The sequence below is a fragment of the Zootoca vivipara genome, chromosome 11, assembly GCF_965207765.1.
Source record: "Zootoca vivipara chromosome 11, rZooViv2.hap1.1, whole genome shotgun sequence".
Classification (NCBI taxonomy): Eukaryota; Metazoa; Chordata; class Lepidosauria; order Squamata; family Lacertidae; genus Zootoca; species Zootoca vivipara.
In genome coordinates, this window is record NC_142594.1 from 46,301,784 (window position 1) to 46,326,652 (window position 24,869).

General features: G+C 41.0%; 1 protein-coding gene across 1 annotated transcript in view; it reads left to right on the top strand.

The window, feature by feature from the left end:
* Positions 1-24,869, top strand: part of PTPRN2 (protein tyrosine phosphatase receptor type N2) — a 615,253-nt gene that overhangs the window by 533,316 nt on the left and 57,068 nt on the right. Inside the window, exons 15-16 of the mRNA XM_035129839.3 lie at positions 16,716-16,863; positions 18,250-18,323. Coding sequence (XP_034985730.2) covers positions 16,716-16,863; positions 18,250-18,323 — 222 coding nt within the window. The remainder of the gene's footprint in view (positions 1-16,715; positions 16,864-18,249; positions 18,324-24,869) is intronic.

Below are 24,869 nucleotides of genomic sequence, written 5' to 3' on the forward strand. Positions count from 1 at the left end.
GTGTAATTTATATATAAATAAGTGTGGTGACCAGCCAGGAATTTCAATGAGATGTTGTGCTGGGTTTTCATATTGGATATTGGATGATATATGAAACGAAATCAGCAAGGTGGTAAAGGGGGGTGCGGCTGCCCTTCTAACTATAGAGAACTCAATACCTACAGTGCAAATGTTTACACTCTAGTTTAAAGTGAATGGAATTTACTTCCAATAAGATTTCAGCCTAAAGTGTCCTGAGCCGCTTTGGTAAGTTGAGAGCATGTCATTGAGCCCTTGCACTTCCTGTGTGAGGCTCCTCCCACTTGGAAGGGTTATTTATGGCTCCAAATGGAAGACACCACATGTTTCAATCTAGCCTATTGCCATGTTTTCATATAAATGATAAATGTGTTCTATTTGAGGTTGAAAGCAATCTCTTGTATTTAATCCAGTGTTGGCGCTTCTCGAATTAGACCCATTGAAAATAATAGACATGACTAACTTAGGTCTGCACTGATCGTAAGACCACACAATTTTGACTACTGTGTACCACCTACAAAAAAGTGAATCTGCTAAATAATGTGCCTGCGCTCTAACTGTTCCAGGTGGCTCAAATCAAATATAACTGATCAAAATACTTCCACAATTTTTTATTCATGTTGAGTAAGACATATATATTCCTGTGGAGAAAAGCTGGGCGGCGATTACTGCATTGGCATCAGTAGGAAGATTTTAATCTATGTAGCATCCAATTGCTGAAGCATTAAGCATTTGATACATAAGCCCCATATTTTCTGAAACGCCCACAAACATTTTTATTAAATATCGCTTTCAGTTTCCATTAGTCATTGAACAGATTTAGGCTTGGGTGCTGCTTCCTTTTAAGCATGAGCAGAGCTGAGAGAAATATTGTCTTACTGAGTTGTGTCACCTCATCTCAGTTTTAAGGACTCAAAAGACTATGGATTATATCTGGAGACTGGTGAATCTTGTCAGTTTTGGTTTCTGTCAGTTCCTCAGTTCCCCAATTTTACATTCACTTCATCCCATTTCCACATTTTTTTGCAAACCTTAAAAAAAGTTAGGGTGAAAATTTATAAACATTTTGGTGTGCATTTCTCCTAATATACCCTTTTTTGCACACACTGTTCCATAATATAATGCATTTTGTACATTATTTTCACTAACATACACATTTATGTCCACTTTCCCTGAATAATATGCTTTTATCGGTACATTTCTTTTTCTGTTGGAGAATTGCATCATAAAATCCAGAAAAGTGTGAATTTTGAAGGCTAGTTTGCATATTAGTTCTGAAAGTGTGAATTGGATAGGTGCACAAAATTGCAGACCGAACGAATTCCTCCCCTATTTGTATTCAGTGGCGTTCCTCTGCTGACAGAACGCTCTGAGGCTTCTGTCAGAGGAATTCATAAAAGAGGCAATTATTACATATTCATTTTCTTCCCTACAGCTCCCATCACCTTCCCAAATCTGTTCCAGAGGGTTAGGAACCCATCATAATAGCATTAGAGGCTGGGCAAGAGGGTAAAGGGTGAACTGAAGAAAACAGCCTCCCTCGCCATTGGCTGATGAGAACCTTCTGCTGGATCAAGAATAGTCTTGTCAGTAGAAGCACAGCATTTACGCAAATCTCTTTCAGTCTCCTTGACCGAAAGCATCCTTTGCTTGCCTGCTGGAGTATGTTGAATTTTGTTGTGGGGTGGGGAAGAGTACTAACATCCGTAGGCCCTGTGAGTGTGTGCGTGTGTTATTGTTAGAAAGTAGCATGGTGGTAATTGGGATGTGAGACCTATTTTATTTTAGCAAAGTGTGCTTGAGCTTAGACATCAGGCCCAAAGTCAAACGCCTGCACAGTCATGAAGTTTGCTGAATGACTTGGGACAAATCATAAGAGCACAAAGAGCTGTCTTATACCAAGTCAGACCATTGGTCCAGCTAGTTTAGCATCGTCTATGGTGATTGGCTGTGGTTCTCCAAGGCTTCAGGCAGGAATATTTCCCAGTCCCATCTCCCAGGAATTGGATCTGGGGCCTTTTGTTTCCCCTAATTTAAGTTAAGAATTAGATTTGTGGCTTCATCTTTGTTTATCGTGCATACATTATGCATGCAGGTCTGTGTGCACACAGAGTTTACCGGGATGATTAAGCTAAGGCTTGTGTGCCAGTTGCTATCCTTTCTGGTCAGAAAGAGAGAGATTTTCTATGCTTATCTGGTTTTTTTTACTAACCTCCAGGTTGGGCTGTTACATATACTGCTGCTTGGAAACTGTGGTCAGGTTCAAAATGCAGTAACAGGGGCTGTTGGGGACACATCTCACAATTGCTTGAAGATCTCCACTTGCTTCCAGTCCATCTCCAAGCATAATAATAATAATAATAATAATAATAATAATAATAATAATAATAATAATACTACTACACATGTTGGATGTTTTCCTTTGGGTGTTGCCCCTGCGCCTAAGGGTGAAGGGGGGAGCCTTTGGGTTGTGGAGTGCAGAATGCTTGAAGAAGGGGAGAATGTTGTTGTACTGGGAATGAAACACCATCATTGCTTCGCTGCAATTATCACATGTCCCTGCAACATTTCGCTTATCCAATATGCTGTGTGCCGAGCTGCCTTTGAAGACGACTCAGAAATCTCAGTGGCCTCAAGGAACACCTCTTTCCAGGATTAAAATTACTGTCCTGAACCCCATTCTTCAGTTTCAGACATTCATTTGCCAAAGCCTTTCTGTGAATTGACTGGGGCAAGGGGGTGCTCCATCATGCCTGCTGTTTTTCTTTGTTTTATTTCTTGCTTGACATTTATTTTACACTTCCTCCTCCATCTGGCATCAAATTGGGGCTTCTGTTTTATTTGCCCAGTGCTTCTTTTGTTTGTTGTTATAGATTGGTGCATTGACTCTAAGTGTTGACCAACTCTAGAAGCTGGAAAATGTTGTCTGTGCATTTTGCGGAAGTAAATAAATAAATAAATGGCCCCACTTAGCTCATCCCATGATACACATGGTGCTTGAGCAGCTGAGGAGGTAGAAGAGGACAAGGTAATGTGTGAATTGGGATTGCTATAGGGAGCATACGACTCCTTTGCACATGCTACCAGTCTGGGCACAATTCCAAGTGCTGGCTATGACCTATAAAGCCCCACACAGCTTAGGTCCAGGCTTCATGAAAGACCATATTCCCTCATATGAACCTCTCTGGGTTTTGAGATCTTCGGGAAGGTCCCTTCTGTCAGTCCCACCACCCTCACAGGCATGCTTGGTGAAGATGCAGGAGAGGGCCTTTTCAGTGGTTGCCCTCCCCCCAACTTTGAAACTCCCTCCCTAGAGAAGTTAGGCTGGCTCCTTCCTTGTCCTTCTGCTGGCAGGTGAATACTTTTTTTGTTCTAACAGGCTTTTGGAAACTTAACTAGTTTTAATGAAAGGGCTGGTGCCATGCTGTTTTTATTGCAATTGATGGTATGGTATTGTCAGGGGGTCTCCTTACAGGGAGCCCCCACCCATCATTTTCACCAGCTCATCACCCAGCGTCAGCACCAGCAGCGAGTCAGAGGAGAGGAATGAGGAAGTGAGCGGGGTGGAGAGAGGGCTATTGTATGCTACAGAGCCCTTGCACCGCTCTGAGTGAGAGCTAGGGGGGGAGGAGCTGAGACAGCCATTGGACACAGGGCGTCCGTTTCCCCCGACGCCTGAATTGAGGCGTGCTAGCACCCGTAGAGCAAGGGGGTGGCGTTTTGGGGTCCCCAGGCTCTTATGCTGGGCGAAGACCAGGAAGAAGCCATTGTGAGGTTCTGATATGGACTGAGCAGTCACATTTCCCAATACTCTTGCACTGTAAATAGCATGCACCACAATAAAACTCTAAAAGAAAGGACGGAGTGGAGCATCTTTACTCATGAGTAGCCGCAACCTTCCCTGACAGGTATTAATACATTTTATATGTGTATGCAGTTTCACTTCTATTTCTATGGAGGAATTCTATTTGACCTGGATACCAGACACTTACAGCATAATTGTATGCATGTTTGTACAGAGGTAAATCCTGACTTACTAAGTAGGACTTATTTCTGAATCGACATGTCTGCAATTTCTGTCTTGCCCTTCAAGTAAATGATCATGCTTTGCATTCTTGCAAAGAGAGAGCCAAAACAAACTAAGCCCGTGGTTTTCCACCAGTGTCCCATGGCACCCTGGGGTGCCTTGAATGATGGTCAGGGGTGCTGTGGCCAAGACTGGCCTCTGCCCCTCTTTCTTTCCCTCCCTCCTCTGATGCCCTCTCACATCTCAGGGCAGCTCAGAGACCAGGGAGAGAAGCAGCAGCTGCCCAAAGGACTCCCAAGGAGTGGGGAGGGGAGGCTGAGGGAACACTCCACAAGGGAGGGTGTTTGAAAAAGGGTGAGAGGCTGCTAGCTCTGCAGGCAAGGGGTGACATAACTGGGTTCCTGTGCCCCACAGGGGTGCCTCAGAAAGAATGTAGTTGGTTAAGGGAGCCGTGGACTCAAAAGGTTGAAAAACCTCTGTCCTAAGCTGATATAAATTTGTAGTGCAAAATTGCTCGTAGTAAACAATCATATTTCATTGCATGCCGGGGTATCTGAATTGTTATAGCAACCAGTTAATACACATGTTTGTCCAAGAAATATATGGATTTCAAAATGGGCAACTTGATTTAAATCAATCTACGCTGATTGGGTTCTAACCCTTAACTACGATGTCCCTGTGTAAATGGAGCATGAGGATTGTTTAAATGAAATTACTCCATTTTTCTTCAGCAGTAATCTTGTCATAATGAGGTTCCAGTACCAGTGATTACTCAAGGATGATGTAAATTTTGCTTTTATTTTATTTTTGGGGTTTTTTATTGGTTCCTTTGATCCACAACAAGGGAAAATAACCTCTCTTTGTTCTGAGAGGTGATTTCTGTGTGTATATGTGTGGTTTTCATTGTGAGATGAAAGGCTGTGCAAAAGTGAAAAGAGTTAGGAATTATCCCCCTTTGACAAATGTCCCCTCTCTTTTGTTGAAGGTTTATTTCAGACAAAGTAATTGCAGGGATAAAACTTCATTGCGTAACTTGGATTATTTTTAAGGTCTAAGAGACATCAGGAATAATAAATTAGGAACCCTTTTGTGCAAATCTCAGACATGTTCTTGGTGTACCGTGCTCACCAATAATAGCTATTAATCTCTAAATCAGGATTATAAATTGCTTACCTACTTAACAGTATCTACATAGTGTAAGAAAGAGCTTTTACACTATTTCATTTTTAAGTATGTAGTTTTGCTGCTGCTCTCTCTTACGCCCCCTTTAAAAATATGTATACCTGATGCTGTCTCTTTGAACTGTTAACAATGGTTAGAATAAAATGTAATTTTCAGGTGTTCCAAAGGGAAGTGGGTGAAACAAAGCCCTGCATCTCAGTCCCTACCAGGTTGTATCTAGTAATTTCGTTTGGATTTCACTTGAGCACCTTTGGCAGCTGCAAAGTGTAAGAAAGGAGATTAGCAAGTGTTTGTCTGACACACACTGATCCCAGCACCTGCTGATTGGATTGAAATAATCCTTTTACATGTTGCAAAACTCTATTATTGGAGCATTACAAAAAGCAGAGCCAGCAACGGCCACTGCATAACGAGTATATTAATTTAAGTAAATAGAACATAGGTTGCCATTTAGTGTAAACATTTCATTGTGTCATTTAGTCTGGGATGTAGCATAGAATTGTCTTCAGGTACAAAAAAAATGTGATTCCTAGGAGGAGCCAATGACTCTTTTTTAAAAAGGTTACACAGCAATATAGTGCTTTATATAATTCTGATTCAATTAATATGTAATGTGTCCTCATTTAATTTTGGATAATTAATATGCTTTCCAAATTGTACTCCTTATTTGAAAGTGTCTAATAGTTAAGGAGAATGAGCTCCTTTTGTGTGTGTTGTGGTTAAACAAAAAAAAAAATCCTTCATCAAGTAGTGTTTTAATAAGGCTTAACGGACTTTGAAGAGAGCTTTTCACTGTTGTTGCCAGCGTCCCAACATGATTTGTGGTACTCTGGTGTATCGACTGCCATACCCCACCATGGTATTGTATTGGCTGGTCCAGAAAATTTCAAGACTGAATCTTCAAAGTGGTCAGATGCTGTTGTTGGCATCTGACCATCTCAGGAGACAACGGAGTGTGTTAGCAGCACCAAAGTGACCTCCTTGGGAGTGCAAGCCTGGGCAATGTGCACAGAGGTCCTGGACAACAAGACCACCCTCTCAGCCTCACTGATGTGGTCCAAAGGAAAGCAGAGCAATACGTTTGGCACCAGCTTGGCTGCAGGAGTTGCCAGAAGGAGACTTACAAGACACCATCCAACCATCTTAGGGACTTGTGCAGGGTTTACTCCTTAGCCTTTTCTTCTCCCAAAGATATCCCACAAAGCAGCAGAGGTTTTAGATCAGAGCTTTCCTTCTCCTAGATGGGCTCCCTTCCCAGGTTGGCAAGCCCCGTCTGCCCCTCACTTCCCTCGACAGCATGTGCAGAAACCACCTTGACAGTTTGACCCATTATCGGTCTTGTCTGGTCAATCTGCCAGAGCCTGTCTTCTCATGCAGAGGAAGTCCGTAATTCACTAAGTGTTTGAGACCCATTGGCTACCCTCACCTGGTTTAGCCAGCCAGACAAAGCCATTTCCAGGGTGCAGCCAGTGTCACATGCTGAAAGCCACAGGTGAGAGTTGAGTGCAGAGTTGGGGACCAAAGGTGGACAAACTACCCCAGAAGGACCCCACCAGAGGGACCTCTATCACCCCATACAGTAATGCAGTGCCCAATCAAAAAGAAGAAGATATAAACACATTGAATTATATCGTGCAGGCATTATTTCTCCAGATAGGGAGGAGGAAATCAGCCCTCAATATCTGCCGCTTTTCAGAGAGCAGATAATTAAAACAATGTGCTGTCGTACAAAACATTTTCCTCTGTGACCTCGCTGGAAACAGTTTTTAGTGCTTTTAATGTATTCTATAGAGGGGTCAGGAAATCTCATAGGAAAGGCATGTATTGCAGAAAGAGGGAGGGTTTTATTCTGTTTGCATGAAATGCATGCATTATATGGTGAAAGCCAACTGACACTTTATGACAAAAGTGTTAATTTACTGAATTTGCCTCTGGGGGATGAGTTCATCTGTGAGATGCAGAAGATGAGCTAATGGGTCTCAGTTTTAATTCTGTTTAATAGTGGGTTTTTTCAACCCAACTCCTGCTCTGAGACACATCAAGCCCAATAAAAATTGCTGCCCCCTCCCATCTTAATTGGTTAGAAAGCAGAAGTATTGCATAGCAGCAATGGGGAGTTGAGTTTTGCATCACCTAAGGAGTCTATCGTGTAATAAGTACATTTGTCTTGGCAATTGCTGCAAGCTCTGTATGGCCCTATTACAGCTTCGTATGATCTCAGCAACATCAGTACCTAAGTCCACCTATCTCAGAATAGGAGGCAGTAGATCTTTTCCTGCATCATGGGTGGAGGGGGGTTTTAAAAGTTCAACAACTGTAGTTTGTTGACTAGGTCCACTTGTTGCGATACTAATAACATGGAACAATTTACGGTGGTAACCTGCTTCAATGGAAATTACTCTCTTGCAGTTATTCAAGTGGGTACATGGCAGCTAAAAATATTCATTTCTAATGTGTCTTGTTCCCAACAGTTTTTTTCAGTGCTTCGTGTGTTACGTTTCTGATGTGAAGAAATGTGGATTTGGTTTCTCCTTTGACTCTTTTGTTTGGTTTGCTGGAGAAAAAAGCAGTTACTTCTTCCAGTTGCAGAGGGAAAATGAGGGGCTTGCAAGAGAAAATGTTCTTTCTGAAGGAGAAGCCTCTCTAGCTTTGTTCAAAGCTGCAGTGTATCACTTAATGTGGCAAAGGTCTCTCCTTTGCAGCTTCAAACAAAACCAGGGCTGTTCTGCATGTCACAGCAAGCCATGGCTTAAAACAAATGATAGCTTGATGTGAACCAGCAGCATGCTGAGCATCACAGCTCAAAAATTCATAAACACTCCTCCTCCATTTCAGCTGCTCTTGCCAAACTGTAGACAAAACAAGGAAGGGGTAGGCTTTGTTATGATGTGCAAACCTCGGCTTGTGCTTTGAAAACCTCAAGTGGTAATAATAATAATAATAATAATAATAATAATAATAATAATAATAATAATTTATTTATACCCCGCCCTCCCCAGTCAAAACCGGGCTCAGGGCGGCTAACACCAATAAAATTACAATAAAACATAAAAAGAAATTAATTAAAATACAGGTTAAAATACAATATTAAAATTTAAATTGCAGCCTCATTTTAAGTAGTCCATAAATCCAAGCCATGAGGGAGGAAAACACAGGGGTCAGACTAAGTCCAGTCCAAAGGCCAGGCGGAACAGCTCTGCCTTGCAGGCCCTGCGGAAAGACCAAAGTTTGTTCTTGGCTTACCAAACATGGTTTGTTTTCCTCAACCCAAAAACCATGAGCCCAGGTCCTGATGACAGGTCAAACGAGACTCTGGCTAGTTTTGCCCATGGAGCAGACATTGCTTATTCACATTAAACCCTAGTGCTTTTAAAACAACAATGAGAACGGTTTAGTGGAACATGTGAAATGGTCCCATGATAGGATTCCTCCTTTCCAGGAGTGCCTATACACCAGGCAAATAAGCCTCCATGTCTCCCCAGCTCCATCCTCCTATCCTGATTGCTGCTAAAGGGGAGCCTGCCCCCAGCCTGCTTGAGAGATGGACTCTTTAGAGAGCAACATTATGAAGCAGATCAAGGAGGGTCCTGTATAGTGAAGCTGGATCTTTTCCAGGATGGACCCAGTTAACAAGGTTGTCTGCTTGCAACTTACGTGGGTGGCCCGTTCTAGCTGTGTACAGCTATCGCATAAAGTTTCGAAAAACCTGCCCTGAGCCATGGTTAGCTGTGGTGACCTATCTCTGAATAAGGTTTGAGATGTCTTCAGTTGTGCCAGTTCTTTAAAAGCACAAACCACCATTAAGAATTAAAAGGTCGTGGTTTCGTCATTGGACCAGTACTCCCTCAAAACCTCCTTTCAGTTGGCAAAAAAAATTATTAAGGAATTCATATATATATTTGATGCTAATATCTGTATTTTATTTTACACACACACACACCATAAATGCATGAGATGTGCTGCATTAACCTAAGTGTTATCTAGTTTCATACAAGTTTGCTGCAACAATGTTTGCCTACCCATCAAGACTTAAGATTTCTAGTGCATCCTTACCTTAATTGTAATTTTCCATTTGGGTGTGATCTGGCTGTCTGAATTATAAATCAAGGGAGTTCTAAGCAAATTGGGGAGAAATGGTTTTCCATGACTTGGGGGATGTGCACAAAATGTGGGTGTGCTTTTGTTATGGGCTTGGTGTAGAATGTTGTTGTCCAATTTCCAATTGGTAAGCAACTATAAACGCAGCCTTGTCAGGCAATCTATCTGCCTGCACACAAATCCAGCTGCTTAGCAGAGAAATGTCTGGCGCGCTCCGCTGCATACCTCTGCTTAAAAAGTCTATAAACTTTTCCTTCTGAAGTTTAGATAACAGTCTGCAGCAGCCTGTGGCAGTGGAAGTCTTATCCAGCTTTCTATGCCTTTGAAATAAATCACTTTCACTCCCTTGTTCATTAAAACAGAGAAGATTTATTAAGGTTAACAGCCCGGAGTATTTTGCTGCATCCCGGCTGAAAACTGCGACACACACAAACAGAATTAAAACATACGGTGTCATATGTTACAGAACACAACAGCAACAGGTACTACTTCCTGTTTCCTGTTTACATGACACATCACAGACCCCATGATCCAGGACGACTGCTGAGCTATTAACCCTCTCAGCTCACAATTTTATATTCATGTCTTACTTTATTATGATTGATTGTAGGGTTCATAGAAAATTTATGTATTCATGCTAGGCCGAGGGTACGCATTTAGTTATTCTTTCAGACATCTGCTCCAACAGTCTGTCCGAGACTAAACAATAGTGTACAATTAATTAGTCTTAAAACTTAGAAAGCCCAGGAAGCTACCACATTCCATTAATCAGCAGAAGTATGCAGTAACTAAAAAAAAAAAACCCACTAGGTAGCTCCATATACCAGCAAAACCCATCATAGGTACATGAATGAGCTTTATGACACTGTGACAGTCCAGCACTAGTATAAGCATATATACTCCAAACTGTGAGCATGTTCCTGAATCTACATAGCAGAAGGTGTGATGTAGTAATTAGCATATTGGCTAGGATCCAGGGATACCTGGATTTAAATCCACACTTGGCTATGAAGCTCCATGACCAGGCACCATCTCTTAGCTTTGCTACAGAGTTCATATGAGGATAAAATAGAGGGGGGGGGGGAAACCACACGTGCCACCTTGGGTTCCTTTGGAGAAAAGTAGCATAAAAACAGCATAAATAAAATGCCAGGTAAATTTAACTGCAGCAAGAAAGACACTGTACAATAGTACAACTGGAAAAACTCTTTCTTCCAGTGTTCGTAGGAAAGACTATGTTCCTTTCAAGTACACTGAGCTTAAGATTTACAAGTTAAATGCCAGCTTCTCGAAGCCAGCTAATGCAAGCGGAAAAGAACTGGTGTTATAGGCACCTACATACCTGCAAACGTTGTGGTGCTGTACAGTTGGCACCAGCTGTACAGTTTTGAAGTACAGTCTCATGCCAAGTGCACTGCAGCTCTGCTGATGGGGGGTCAAACAGCATGGGCATAGGAAATTCCCTTACACTCAATCATACATTTGCTCCATCTAGCTCAGTACTGACTGGTAGCAGCTGTCTAGGGTCTTCTCTGGAGATGCTAGGGATTAAACATGTTCTGTGCAAAGCATATTCTCTGCCACTGAGCTGTGGCCTAGCAGCTCATCATTTCCCCAACCTCTTAACTTTAAATATGACAATATTGGAGGGTGAACAGTTATACATCTGCCAACTTAATGTGAAGTGGTGGGAACTGGTGTTTGAGCAAAAATTGGCACCTAGTTAAGATTCTCGGAACAAGTTTTATAAGAATGTTAGACGAGCCCTGGTGGAGCCAACCAGTGGCCTATGTAGTCTAGCATTCTGCTCTCACAGTGGTAAGCCAAAATCATAAACAAAAGCAGTTTCCTGCTCATTATCCCATGCTGCTGGTATTTAACTGCAGGCCTCAAATACAGATCAAGCCCACGTTATACAAATCTTTAACATTAATTATGTTTCAGTTCCTATTAGCAGGGCTTTAAGCTTCAGTTGACCCAACAATAGCACATCTCTTCCTTGAATGGGTGTACTATTCACATTTAAAGTACATATTTTGGTACCAAGGACAGCTCCCCTCTTAACAAGAGGAGGCTGCTTTCTTTGGCTGAGACAAGGGCCTCCCCAGCAATGGAAGTGTCTGTATTGGGTATATAGTAAGAAGTACATCAAACAAGAAATTTCTCGTGAGTGTCGGGGTTTGGCAGTGCACTAGCTGGTTTTGCACAGGAGTTATGTCTCCTGTTCTGGTCCTCCTTATAACCATTTGGAAACAAAAATAGGGATTGACCTAGTCCCTGTGGGGTTTGAAGATGCCAGACTTGCTAAAACTGCTGGCCTGACACTTCTGTTTGGAAATATTTTTAGGATCTTCATCTAAGGGCAAGAGGTGTCTTAGCAGATTTGCTATGCCCCGGTTTCAACAAAAAGGAAGTAATTTGAGACAAATTTCTTCAAAATGTCATAATGGGAATTGAAGTTGGATTTGTTGCAAGAGCTCTGTAGAATAGCAGCAGCTTCAGCAGTTGAAGTTTCTCACTGAGGGATACCCTAAAAGCAGGTATCTTGCTTATTAAAATATGGAAGCTTTTATAATGGTAGCCAGCATTTTGCGAGGTGCTCTGTGGAAAAGCTTTTGTATTGATACCAATACAAATGAACCTGGACACACAGGTTGTGGCTTCATGCTTTCCTGGATAGGTTTCAGTTGATATAGGTCTGCTAAGTTTACCAATGCCAAGGTTTCCCAGAAGACAAGATTTTGTCTACCAAATTTAGTTTAGGGGTTACCTATGCTTGGAGAAGCATAAATTAAAATGTGTGATTTAGATGGGAAAGTTATATGTCATCTCGATTAATTTTTTTAATTGCACTTGACAAATGTTTTTATCTTGCCTGCAAATTTATTTCAGTCTGCAATTCATGTTCAGCGTGGTGCCTGGTTGTTTGCCTTTTTAGGAGCATAACGGCTATGCACATTCCCTCCCCCCCTTTGTATAAACAAAACAAAATTCTGATGAAGACTGGTTAATCTTAAATAACTTCCAGTGTTACTCATAACCATAATTTAGGGGAACGCAGGTACGATTTTCTCCATTCTAAAAAATCAACTCTTTGAAAAAAGTGAGTTGTTAGAGATGGGAGGACACTGAAGTTGTTAGCATGTCTGGACTGTAGCAATTTAGCTAGACAGGCTTATCACGTGAAAAATGTGAGTAAACCTTACCACTTGGATAAGGACCCCACAACTTACTGCATAGGAGAATTTAGGCCAGGAAGAAAAATACAGTGTAATTGAAACAGCTGGCCAAGCAACCATGTAGTTGTGGTCAGGTGGTTGCTTGTATTAATCTTGCTAAGGTCTGCAGTTGCAGACATAGCCAGGTTCTCGCAGAGGTGTCATCCTGTCTTCTTGAAATGATTTCAGGTAAAAAAAAAATATGGATAAAGTTTATACAGTGGGATTTCATCACATTTTCATACAGTAACTGCGGAAGAGTTGTAGCTCCGTGGCTGAACACACGCTGTGCGTAACAAGTTCAATCCCACATATTGCCTGGTAGGGCTGAGCAAGGCCCTCATCTGAAACCCTAGTGTAGAGCCTCTGAGTGTCTTAGATGGACCAATGATCTGACTCGGTAGAAGGCAGCTTTCTGTGTCCTGAAGTAGCTGTTTTGCATGTGCTTTGTTTCTGCAGTAGTTGCACCAGGAGGAGAATTTTCAGCAGGTGGAACTTTGGCTACCATTGCAGTACAAAGCTGCTTTCAAAGGCAGATCCAGGTGTTTTCACAAAGCTCCATTTGCAGTTATGCAGGGTTCTGTAGTTATGAAGGCTTACTGGGCCACTGAAAATCAGATGACGTTTGAGCTTTGAAGATACAGCTCCACCCCCACCCACCCCCAATCCCTGAAAGGATTGTTGTATAATCTTTGAAAATCTATTTTATGAGGTGTCTCTTTTATGTGTTCCAAATGCATTTTAATCTAATGGGGTAATCCTTTCACATCAAAATAATACAGTACCAAAGAACCTTGGAAAGACCCAAATACATAGGTGGCACTGTGGTTTTCAAGTACCAGCATTTTGTCACTGCCTCCATAAAAACAAATCTTATAATCCAAAATATCTCAGTGGCATTAAATGTGTACTCCTCTCACAGTTTTCCCACTTCTGCAAATGCCTCTATTTTTAGCTTGACTGCCCTTGGCAGATACGATTTCCATAAACCAGCTTGCAAATGTGCATGAATGTTTTTGCAGAAAATTAGACCATACTTCAGGCGGCATTTTCACACAAACAAATGCATGTTTTGATTTGCAAGGAAGATCAGCATTGATACTGTTCACTGTACCATTAGAAGGATGGCATCGCAATTTTACTAAACTGGTGGAAAGGAAAGGAAAAAAGACCTAATGTATTCATTATCACCTCCATTTCTGGGAGAGATAAGGAGCAACTTTATAGGTTGCAATCTTGGCATTTTTATTTGCAAGTTGCCCTGGGCTCCTTTGGAAGGAAGACTGGGATAGAAATTTAATAATAAATAAGTTCAAGTGAAATAAGTGGACTTGTTTTAGTAATAATTGTTAAGACTGTGCTGTCAATGGAAGCATAGAAATTGCTAAGTTGAGTCAAACCAATGGTCTACTAACAGTCTTAGTGAAAAGTTCAGGGTATGTTGGAAATATGCACCTCCTGTTATTTTGGCTATCATGCCTAATAGATTGCTACAGAGAGATGTCCCATGGGTATCACAGCATCTGTTGTGATTTGTGTTCATGGGCTTATTATGTATGACACAAAGTAGTAATACAATGGTAATTTGGTTCTCAAACTAAATCCATTCCGGAAGTCTGTTCCAGAACCAAAGCGTTCCAAAACCAAGGCACGTTTTCCCATAGAAAATAATGCAAAATGGATTAATCCGTTCCAGACTTTGAAAAACAACCCCCTAAAACACCAATTTAACATGAATTTTACCATCTAACGAGACAATTGATCCATAAAATGAAAGCAATAAACAATGTACTGCAGTCACTCAATCAATCAATCAGTAGCTGAACTGGGTTCCACACAGTTACAAAAACAAAACAAAAAGGCCGCAAAAACAAAGAAACAAAATAAATAGTAAAAACAGACAGACCTCAGAGTAACACTCAAAACGGAAGTGTGTTGCTCAAATCGGAAGCATAACACTCAAAACAGAGCACGTTTGGCTTCCAATTTTTTTCCGCAAACCGGAACAGTGTTGGGGTTCCAAGTTGTTTCAGTACCAAGGTGTTTGAGAACCAAGGTACCACTGTACTTATATTGACTTGATTTAATGGATGACTCTTCTTCTTTGGGAGAAGTATGAAGTCTTGCATATCCTCTCTGTGCCTGCTCCAGTTCTTCAGTGTCCTTATTGACTACTGTAAACAAAACAAGAAATGTGACAGGTTCTGTTATCTGTTGCACCTAAAAAAAACCAGAAAACTTTTTTCATTAACAATATAACCCTACAGTTTGTCATGCTGCATTATTTTTTTTAAAAAAATGCATTTAACAACTATCTCCTACGTTTCTTTTATAATATATATTATTTATTTTTGTTAATTTGAATTCTCTGAATCTACCCCCTACCCTTTGTAATATATATATATATATATATACCTGGAAACTTTAGAAGGACTATTGAAAACTACAGAAGAATTTGATTTGAATTGGAGTCTGACTGGTTTAGGAGAGGAGTAAGTGTATGATAAAAAGTGCATTGTGTTGCTCCGAGGTAGGACCAGTCTGTTTTTCTTCACATAGAATGCCTACAGTGTGATCTTCCCTTCAGATAGTTTTGCTTTGTCTTGCCATTCTCATGCTTCTTCCTTCCTACCCTGACGCTGTTAATTATCAGTCCTCCCCCCGCCACCCCCGGTGATGACATTAAAAATATATATATGCAGGTTAAACGCAAAGAACACATTTAACACAATGACTAATTTGGCCCTGAACTTCTGCTTGCCCTGCCACTCGCCCCTGGGAAAACTTGCTGCTTACCACAGAATTGGAGCAAAGGCCAATTGGACTTTCTCCAGATATATATTTGCTCTGATTTAGCACTAAAGAGCAGGTTTTCCTGGGGGAAGCAGCAGGACAAGTAAAAAACCTCTCTGACTCATGCCTAGACAGCATAGAAGAAGGAGAAAACCGCATGGATCAATGCTTTCTAGGCATGAGACAAGGGGATGTGTACACAGACATTGGGCAAACCAGAGAAGCAAGTCAACCCTGTTCCTGTTTTCTTCACTTTGACTGTAATGTCAGAAGTCCAGCTTCATGGGTCTTGTGGCTCAGGTGGAACTCATGAATTGCACCACATGGCCGAACAGCAGATTAGCTTGATTCTTATTTCACAGCCCTGCCCTGCCCTGCCCTGCCCCTTTTTGGCTCACCAATATCATAACCTGCTTTTGCAGGGATCCAGCTGCTTTTGAAAAACTTCTTTCAGCTTTAAAACTAGTTTGCTTTGCTGTTTTGAGAAACTCACGTTCCATAAGGGTTTGATCGATAAAGCCTTAAACGGCTAAGGACCACCTCTCTCCATATAAACCGACCTGGACTCTGAGGCCTTTCTTCATGTGACAACACAAGAACAGGCCTTTTCTTTAGCGGCTCCCTGTTTGTGTAATGCTCTCGCCAGGGCGCCATCATTATACAGTGGTACCTCGACATCCGAACGACTCGACTTCCGAAGGTTTCGACTTCCGAAGTCAACAACCCCAGAAGTCTTTTCGGCACGCACAGTCGTCGCATGCGCAGAAGTGCAAAATTGCACTTCGTGCATGTGCAAAACAGACGCTTCGACAATCGAAGACTTCGACTTACAAAGACGGTCGCGGAACGGATCGTCTTTGTAAGTCGAGGTATCACATTTTAGGCACCAGGCAAAAACATTCCTCTTCAACCAGGCCTTTGGCTATTCTTCAGCCTTGTGGGAGGTGGTGGGTTACTGCTTTGTTGTTCGTGTTTATTTCTGTGAACCACCCTGAGTTCTGTTGATGAAGGGCAGTTTATAAGTCTTATATATAAATAAATAAATCAACTAATACTAGATAGGTAGGTAGGTAGATAGGTAGCAAGCAAGCCCTGGGCAGATAGCTGTAGTCAAGCAGTTCTTGAATTTCAGCCAAAGTGTTTTAGTCAGGCATAGGCAAACTCCAGCCCTCCAGATGTTTGGGACTACAATTCCCATCATCCATGACCACTGGTTCTGATAGCTAGGGATTATGGGAATTGTAGTCCCAAACATCTGGAGGGCCGAAGTTTGCCTATGCCTGGTTTTAGTCCTCTCCAGTCCATTCAGATGTTAATTGGAATAGCAGAGTGTTGAGTGTATAAATAATACTGCCTCTGATGAAATTTTCTCATTTCAGTCCTATATGGAAGACCACTTGAAGAACAAGAATCGTCTGGAAAAAGAATGGGAAGCACTTTGTGCTTATCAGGCAGAGCCCAACGCAGCTACCATTGCACATAAGGAAGAAAACGCCCAGAAGAACCGCTCACAAGATGTAGTAGCATGTATGTACAGTTTAAGCTGGATTCATTACTTAGTTGCTTTCCCCTTTGCCTGTTGCTGCAATCAGAGGAGGAAATGTGCCAAAAGAACTGTTATCAGCCACTCTGTGCAAGGAACAGTTAATATTCCTGTGGCCCATCTTGTTGTCTTGCTGTGTGCTTCAGACTTCTCATGGCGGCTGCTGCTGCTGCTTCCAATGTATGCTTTGCACTTCTTCCCAGCATGTTGGGCAAAAAAATTCAGGCATTGCAGGGGGTTGGACTAGATGACCCTCGCGGTCCCTTCCATCTCTACAATTCTGTGATAACAGCAAGTGCCGTTTTGCGTAAACGACATTTCATTTCGACAGCCTCATGGCACAGTTTTCGTGCATGGCCTTTGGACACAAATACCTTTACCCAAAAGTGCACGATGCTCTTGACTTGTAGTTAGAACTGTTTGGGGAGATGAGCTTACAAGGCAGGTGTTCTCTGTGTTGGGCCTAGGGTGGAAAGTGGAGCCGAGAGTAGCCATGGCATATATGTGCTTTAAAAGTTTTTGGTGCTCTTCATTCACAACCAAAAGCAGCACATTCCTATTCCATGTGCTTGTTTATTCTGGTAGCTGTAGCAGACATTCTGTATTGTACATCAGACTGAATCCACATGGCTGTACCGTGAGATTGATGCTGTTTATTAAATTTCATCAGCTACCCTACATATGAACTTGGGGTGGAAATCCCTTTAATATAAACCTGTTATTATTGGCAACAGTCTTTAAGCACTGTCGTGTTCATACAGAGAAGGAGCAGGGAAGGGTCTGTGGTTTGGCATCATTAATGCCCTTGCTAGGGGCTACTGAACCTGAAGCACAGTCTATATTAAACATTGTTGTGTGTTTTTAAGTAAATTTGTTAGACACCAGACCATTTTACTGATTTATTTATGTGGCAAGGTTTATACACTGCTTCATCATAAAAGAAACTGCTAAACCATTTACATAAAATGATATAGTCATTTGAAAATACTGATAAAATCAAACGTTAAAAACATGTTGCATTAAAATGTATCAAGCTATAAATAAAATCAGTAGTTCTTTTTTCAAAAAAAATGGTAGACTTGTGTAAATAAAAACATTTAATTTTTTTAGCAGGCGCTGAAAACAATACAGCGAAAGCACCTGCCTAATAGCAATTATTCCTCAACATACCAAGTTCCATATCAAGAACACTTTTTATATGGTTCTTACCATTTAAATCAGTCTTTTGAAAATATCTGTATTTAGAAGCAAGTGTGCAAAAAAATAGGCTGAATAGTAGTGGTCTGTTCAGAAATGCTCTTTGAAAGATCTGTTTTAACATAAATATGAATGAATACTGATTTAACTTTTTTATTTTTTAAAAAAATCAGATGATCATTGCAGGATATGTTTGAAAGCTGAAAACAGTCACGACAACTCGGACTACATCAACGCAAGTCCTATTGTAAGTACTGTATAAAAAATTCTACTTTGCCTTTTTGAAACTAAAATGTTAGGTGTGATGGAAGAAAAAGGTTGATTGTGATGCAAGTTATAGCAATTTATTGAGTCCGCATGGTGACATCCCTCCAATATTTCCCTTCCTGTGACTTTCTGACCAGCAGTTTGCCTGCTTCTGATAACAGCTATGTACAATGGGTGTTCTTCAAATCTCTCAGCAGTTGTATTAATCATTTAGCTAAGAATGCTAGAGTGTGAAAGTTTAGATAAATGGGGAGTTTCTGGGTGGGAGAGTAAATACTTGCCCAGCTCCCTGCAATAGGTTTTAGTAAAATTCCTTATATCTTGGGACATAGTAATTGTTCTTACTGTTCATTATCATTCCCCATAGTTGTGGGAAAAATTGCTTTTCCCCATTGACAAAATATTGTTGGTAAGGTACAGCATATGCCCTCTGAAACAGCATCTATCTTGAGGAAAGACATTGGGATCACCTTAAAGCCAAGTAGCCATTTTGTATTTATTGTATGGCAAAATTGTGTGCCCTGATAATTTAGAAGAGCAAAATTTGTGACATTGCAGGAAGTGAACTGCAGCAGAATCAGAACTTTGTTTTGTTTAGTTTTCCTTTCAGAGTTCACAAAGGGTAACTGAAATCTAGTCCCATTTCTCACATCTCAGTCCAAATTCTTCCAGTCATTAGAGTTTCACACAAATCAAACTGTGTTTGGCTAAAATAGATGTTTCAATGAGGCTTCACTGTGTGTCACACAAGCTGTCTCACAGTCCTTGGTAGTTTCCAAGAGCAAAGTGTGCTTTAGGGTAACATCAGAATATTGTAAAATTCTACTTCATTCTTGCTTGATGTGTCTTTATTGACAGGAACAAATAGCTTTTTGATGCCACGATTGTCTGGTATTTTTACTGGTTACATATTTAAAATGTGTTAACTATTTTCATGGTATTAAAGGTAATTTTATTTTGTAAATGCAGTATTAGTAGTAAACTTCAAATCCTCAGCGGAGAACTTGCTTCTGTTAACTTTCATACTGATAGGCTAAAAACATCTCTTGTTTGTTTTGAGAACTTAACCCTAGTCTAGCCAAGAACAGATAGGAAAGGCTAATGAAACATAGCAGATGTGTGGAGACCTGAAATAACAGTGGTTTGATCTTCTTCACCAACTACAAACAATCTTTTTAAATTCAAAATAAAGGGAAGCAGTTCAAAATTTAATAGCTTCTAGCTATTAAACTGTGCCAATAAAATGGCATATTTGATGCATCTGTGCCACAAAGCCTTTGGTGAGATTTGCCCTGTATTCCAAACAGAAAATTAATAACGCTAGAGCTATAAACTATGAATTGGACTAGAAAGTTTTTTTATTTTCACTCGCCTCCCTTTGGCATGTGAGGGGCCTGATGAAGCTGGAGTGTAATATAAAGCAATTACATTCAGGCCTTGGAAAGGGAGGCTTCCAGGGGTGTGCTTATAGTTGTGTATTTCCAGCTCCAGGGTCAGTGGTCCAGCCTCCAGCTGGGGCTCACTCAACCTTGCCTTGAGTCTAAATGAGTAAAGCAATACATGCTGGGGGCGGGTGGAGCCCTTCTTTGCACCAGACAATGCGTTGGCCACCTGCCCACATGTTTCTTTCTCGGAACTGCTTAACAGCCCCCCTCCCTGCCCCCACTTTCCCATCCCTCCCAATACGTTGTGAAAACCCAGGGTTTTGTTTCTTTACACTTAATGTGCCCAAAAAGCAACAAGGAGAGACATCTGCAAAGAGATCTGATGAAATATCTTGTTGATCGTTGTTGTTTTTAATTACTATTCCAATGCGAGGATGCTTAGAAATTCCTTGGAATAAAACTGAGCTGGGAAGTCCTCTGAAATAACATAAAATACCGGGGTAATAACTCTGCTGCCAGCGGTTGAATGAAAAGCTTGCAATTACAGCACAAGGAGACCCTGACTGTGCAGAATAAAACTATGATAATTACATCTGTCATATTTGTACTTTGTCCTCATTAAATTCCAGGGAAATCATCCAGTAGTAAATAATGTGCAATCTTTGTTTTTAAATCAGAGGTCATGAAAGTAAATTGGAATTCTGTTTTTCCCTTTTAGGGTGTTGGAAAGGGGGGAAGGGGGGAGCCCATCAACTACATTAACAAAAACAAAATAGCACCTACCTTTCAGCTTGCTTATTACTGAAGCCACCAGACTGAGGAATGTGATTAACATGACAGTTTGCTCAAACACAGCATACAATTTTTTTATCAGCAAGAATAGATTCTGAAATTTGTAATGACATTCAAAACCATATTTATTTCATTCCATTATCTTTTTCATTTTTTAAAGAGGGTTTTTTTAAAAGGTGGGTTTTTTAAAAAAGAAAGAAAGGCAGGTGCCAGTTATAATAATTATATGTTCTGATATACTATTAATATATTACCGGTAGTCATAATTTTATTATCTCCTGTATCTTTTTTATTTTTAATAGAGGAAAGAGGTGATTCAGTAGTATTATACCTGCTGAAAGTCGTGTGTGTGGTGGTTTTAAATATATTGCAGTGTGGAAACAAAACTGCCTTCGAGCTTGCCTGTAGTTTTAAAGAAAATTAATTTCACAAGAGCTTTTGGTTTTATGTGTTGGTTTTATGCACATTAGGTTTAACCATGCATTTAAAATAAGTATGCAGGAAGTCAGGATAAATTGAACAGCCAACACACATGCAGAAATTAACTTAGCTGGTTCTTAGCCACAAATATTACATTGCTCAAAGCCAAAGAACTAAATAAAAGAAGTCTGAATTGTATGTTATGTCGGCACACTAACTGGGAAAATACAGATCTAAATTGGTATGAAGCTAGTTCAGTTTAAGTGGAGTCACACAGAATAGATACATTATTTGTATAAGATTTTATCACAATAAATAATGGCATAATATCAAATCGTTTCTTATTATTCCCTTGGTAAGCAGTGGAGAATTGTTTTTATTCATTTTTAGATTTTTTTTTCAGTGCAGACGCATATGCATGAAGTTTGTTAAAAACAGAAGGATAAAATAACACTGTCTCTAAATATAAAAAATTGAATCTTTTACACATTAGCATTTTTAGCATTTACTTGGGGGCAGCATAAATATGCAAAAGGAATTGACATACATATTTTAAAAATTCAGATAGAATTGATTATAGCAATGTATTTGTATTCAGTGTGGTGTTCTCTAGTTTAGGAATTGTCAATCAATTTTAATTTGGGGACAGGCAGGGAGAGAGCTTAGATGACTTGGAATTAAAACATCTTAGGTTTAGAGGTGGTTTGATCTGATCCACTGCAGGAGTTCTCTTCTGATAAGTTGGAACGAGGCAGGTGGTTCTTTTGGGCGCCTTTCGGTTATTGCTTCTTCCTCGTATGATACCAGAATCAGAGCTGTTAATTGTGCTTTGGTTCAAGTGATCCTTAGTCACATCATGGAAACTCTGGAAACTCTGGATATGTGGTAGACTAGCTCTCTTCCTGCCTTGCTGGAGCAGCTGTGAAAAATGATAATTTTGTGAGAAGCAGAACATGTGTAATTATACATTTTTTTAAAAAAAATAGTCAGACTCTACCAACTATATCTGTGTAAGTTTTTTTTTAAAGTCTAAACTTCCTAAACCTTTGCAGATCAAAAAACATTGATATTTGTTCTAATGAGACAATTATTTGCTGTCTTATTCTCTAAAATGAACTTTGTGACCGTTTCCGATTTATCTATCTGTAGTGATAATTTCTGAGTGTAGAGGAAGAAGCTGTGCTTTGATGTTCGAGACGTTTTGGCACAACATACAGATTTCATTTAACAACACTTCTCCATTGTTTCTGCACTCAGAATATCTAGATGCCCTCAGGGATTGTTCAGAAACTTTACTCTTAAGCAGCCTAAACATTTTGTGCTAAGCTTTTATTGGTTGATGTTTCCAGCTGGGTTATATTAGTTAACGTGAATTTGAGCAAATTGATCTCAGTGGTGCGAAGATCCCGAATGACCTTCAGTGGTTCAAAGGATTTGGCTGAAAGGTTTATTCTGGCATCAGGATAATGTTCCAGCTTGTGCCTTTGCTCCACTGCCAGGACTTGACTCTGGTCTTTGGTCTGATGGTACTGCTGCTTTTTGACTCTTATCTCAGGACTTTGTCCATGCCCCACCAGCGTAGAATGAGGCATGTCTGAGACAAATGTGACTGACTACCCAGGGCATTCACTGCCTGTCTAGTTACCCTTGCATGTTTTTATCCTGCCCTTTTCTCCATGGCAACACAGATAGGGTTTCTCTCAAGTCGCTTTCATGGATGAGTTGGTTTTGAACCTGAATCTCCCCTGCCCCAACTCCTAATGGTTTGTAAGTGGGGCAGCAATTTCTTACTACACTGACTCAGGGGGGGGGGGAACCCAAGCAGCAGCAAGAGGTCTTGACTAACCTTTCTTGACTTGGAACCTACTCTAATAATGCATAACTCTAAGGCAGGCTTCCTCAACCTCGGCCCTCCAGATGTTTTTGGCCTACAACTCCCATGATCCCTAGCTAGCAGGACCTGTGGTCAGGGATGATGGGAAGTGTAGCCTCAAAACTTCTGGAGGGCCGAGGTTGAGGAAGCCTGCTCTAAGGCAAGCTTAGCATGAACGCACCAGTTCCCGGAGAGGAGATTGTGGCCGCTTTGCTTCTCCTGTGCTTCTGCTGCGAACTAAGCCATGGTTTGGCTTAGCATGTCATGTGAAGCTGGGCGTATGGCAAACCGTAAGCTGTATGTAACCTCTTAGGTTTTCAGCTCATGGTTTGTCAGTGCAGCAGGAGAAAGACCAGAGGTGAACTTCTATGTCTGCTTCCCTGTACCGTTTGTGAACCATCTTCCTGAGCAAGGTGAAACCCTTCTCAGAACTTGCCCCTCTGCTTCTCACCTGCTTGCCTGCCCTGGTATCACCTAGATCTGATCCTGTTAACTCTAGCTTGCCCATAACCCCAGCCAGCCCACCCATGAGGCAAGGTGAGGTGACTGCCTCAGGCGGCAATACTGCCTCTACAGTGGCCTCTCAGTGAATAGTAGGCGCTGATGGTCTCCTCCCACACCTAGAGAGGAAAGGGCAGGAGCTGCCCTCTGGGGTCTCCTGGAATACGCATCTGCCTTCAAAAGTTGGGCAAGGTTGGTTTTATTCCCTGTCCTTATTCCCAATGTAGATCTTCACTTCCCCTTCTTTCCTCCATTTTATGGTTTGCCTCAGGTGTCTTGGGCCAGCTCTGCCCATGCCGGACCTAGCAAACTAGATTGCCAGGATCCTGATGCAAGTTTAAATTCCATGCTGGTGTGGTTTTTTTAAGTGTCCTAATGGCAGCCTGTATCCAGGGGTCTTTGGGTTTGCAACCATTATAAATTTCAAAACCTCAGTACCAAGTGGAACAAAACTGGACAGTTTTCCACACATACCTAAGTATACAGCAGCACTTTTGCTGCCATTGTGCATGTTATTATCATGAGATCCAAAGTAGTTTAATAGGCTGTGCATCTATTTAGATCTCTGCATTTCAGCTAAACAGAGTGCAAATTGTGAGCTAATATCCAGATCCTCCCAAACATATTTAGCATTGGGAATTTTGAAATGTGCAAGTTAATAAAGGCATGCATTTTTATTTTCAATTAGTTTATAATCTTGGCAGGGGTCTGTAAATTCATTTATTAGCATAGAAGAAAGCTTTTTTTTGCCATCTTGGATATCCTCTGAGAACATAACGCACGCTAGGCAATTCAAGTTTTTAGTGAGACTGATAACCTTTCTCCTCTTTGTTTTGCTCCGCATCAGTAGTAGACAACAGGCAATTTAAACATTTACATTCATTGAAGTGATATAATACATGCAAATTTGAAAGTGACCCAGCTATTTCTTTATGCAAACTAGTAATCCTAACCTGCATGTGTCTTCTCCATAGCTGCTTTCTGCACACCAGAATATAATAATTGCAGATGTCTGTGTTATTGTTAACTTGATGATACGTTTGACCGGTCTTTCCTCATTATGATGTCTATAATGCTCAAACTGCAGCTTTCTGACAACAGTTGATTTATACTGTAAGGCCAAGAGTGGCCCTTTCCTGATTTATCAAATAGTGGAGGGTTTAGAAGTATTTCTTCCATGACACTCACCTCATCACTGATTCAGCTTGCCTATTCTCTTACATTGTGAATACACACAGCTTCACTTTCCCCCCTTTCATTCACAAAGTTCGCACCATTTGAAATGTCAGCATAAGGAATGGACAAGTAGAACCAAACAAATGCCGTGTAATACAATGTCTTGCCTACAAGGGCAAAGATTTCTACCAGCCTACAGTCCAGGGGCAGCTAATGTGGTGCCCTCAAGAGGTAGTTGGACTACAGCTCCCATCAGTCTCAGCCAGCATGGCCAGTAGTCAGGGATGTTGGGAGTTGGAGTCCAGCAAGATTTGGAGCGCACCATGTTGGCCACCCCAGTTGTAGTCTATCCTTAATCTAATCATTCTAGTTTTCCATG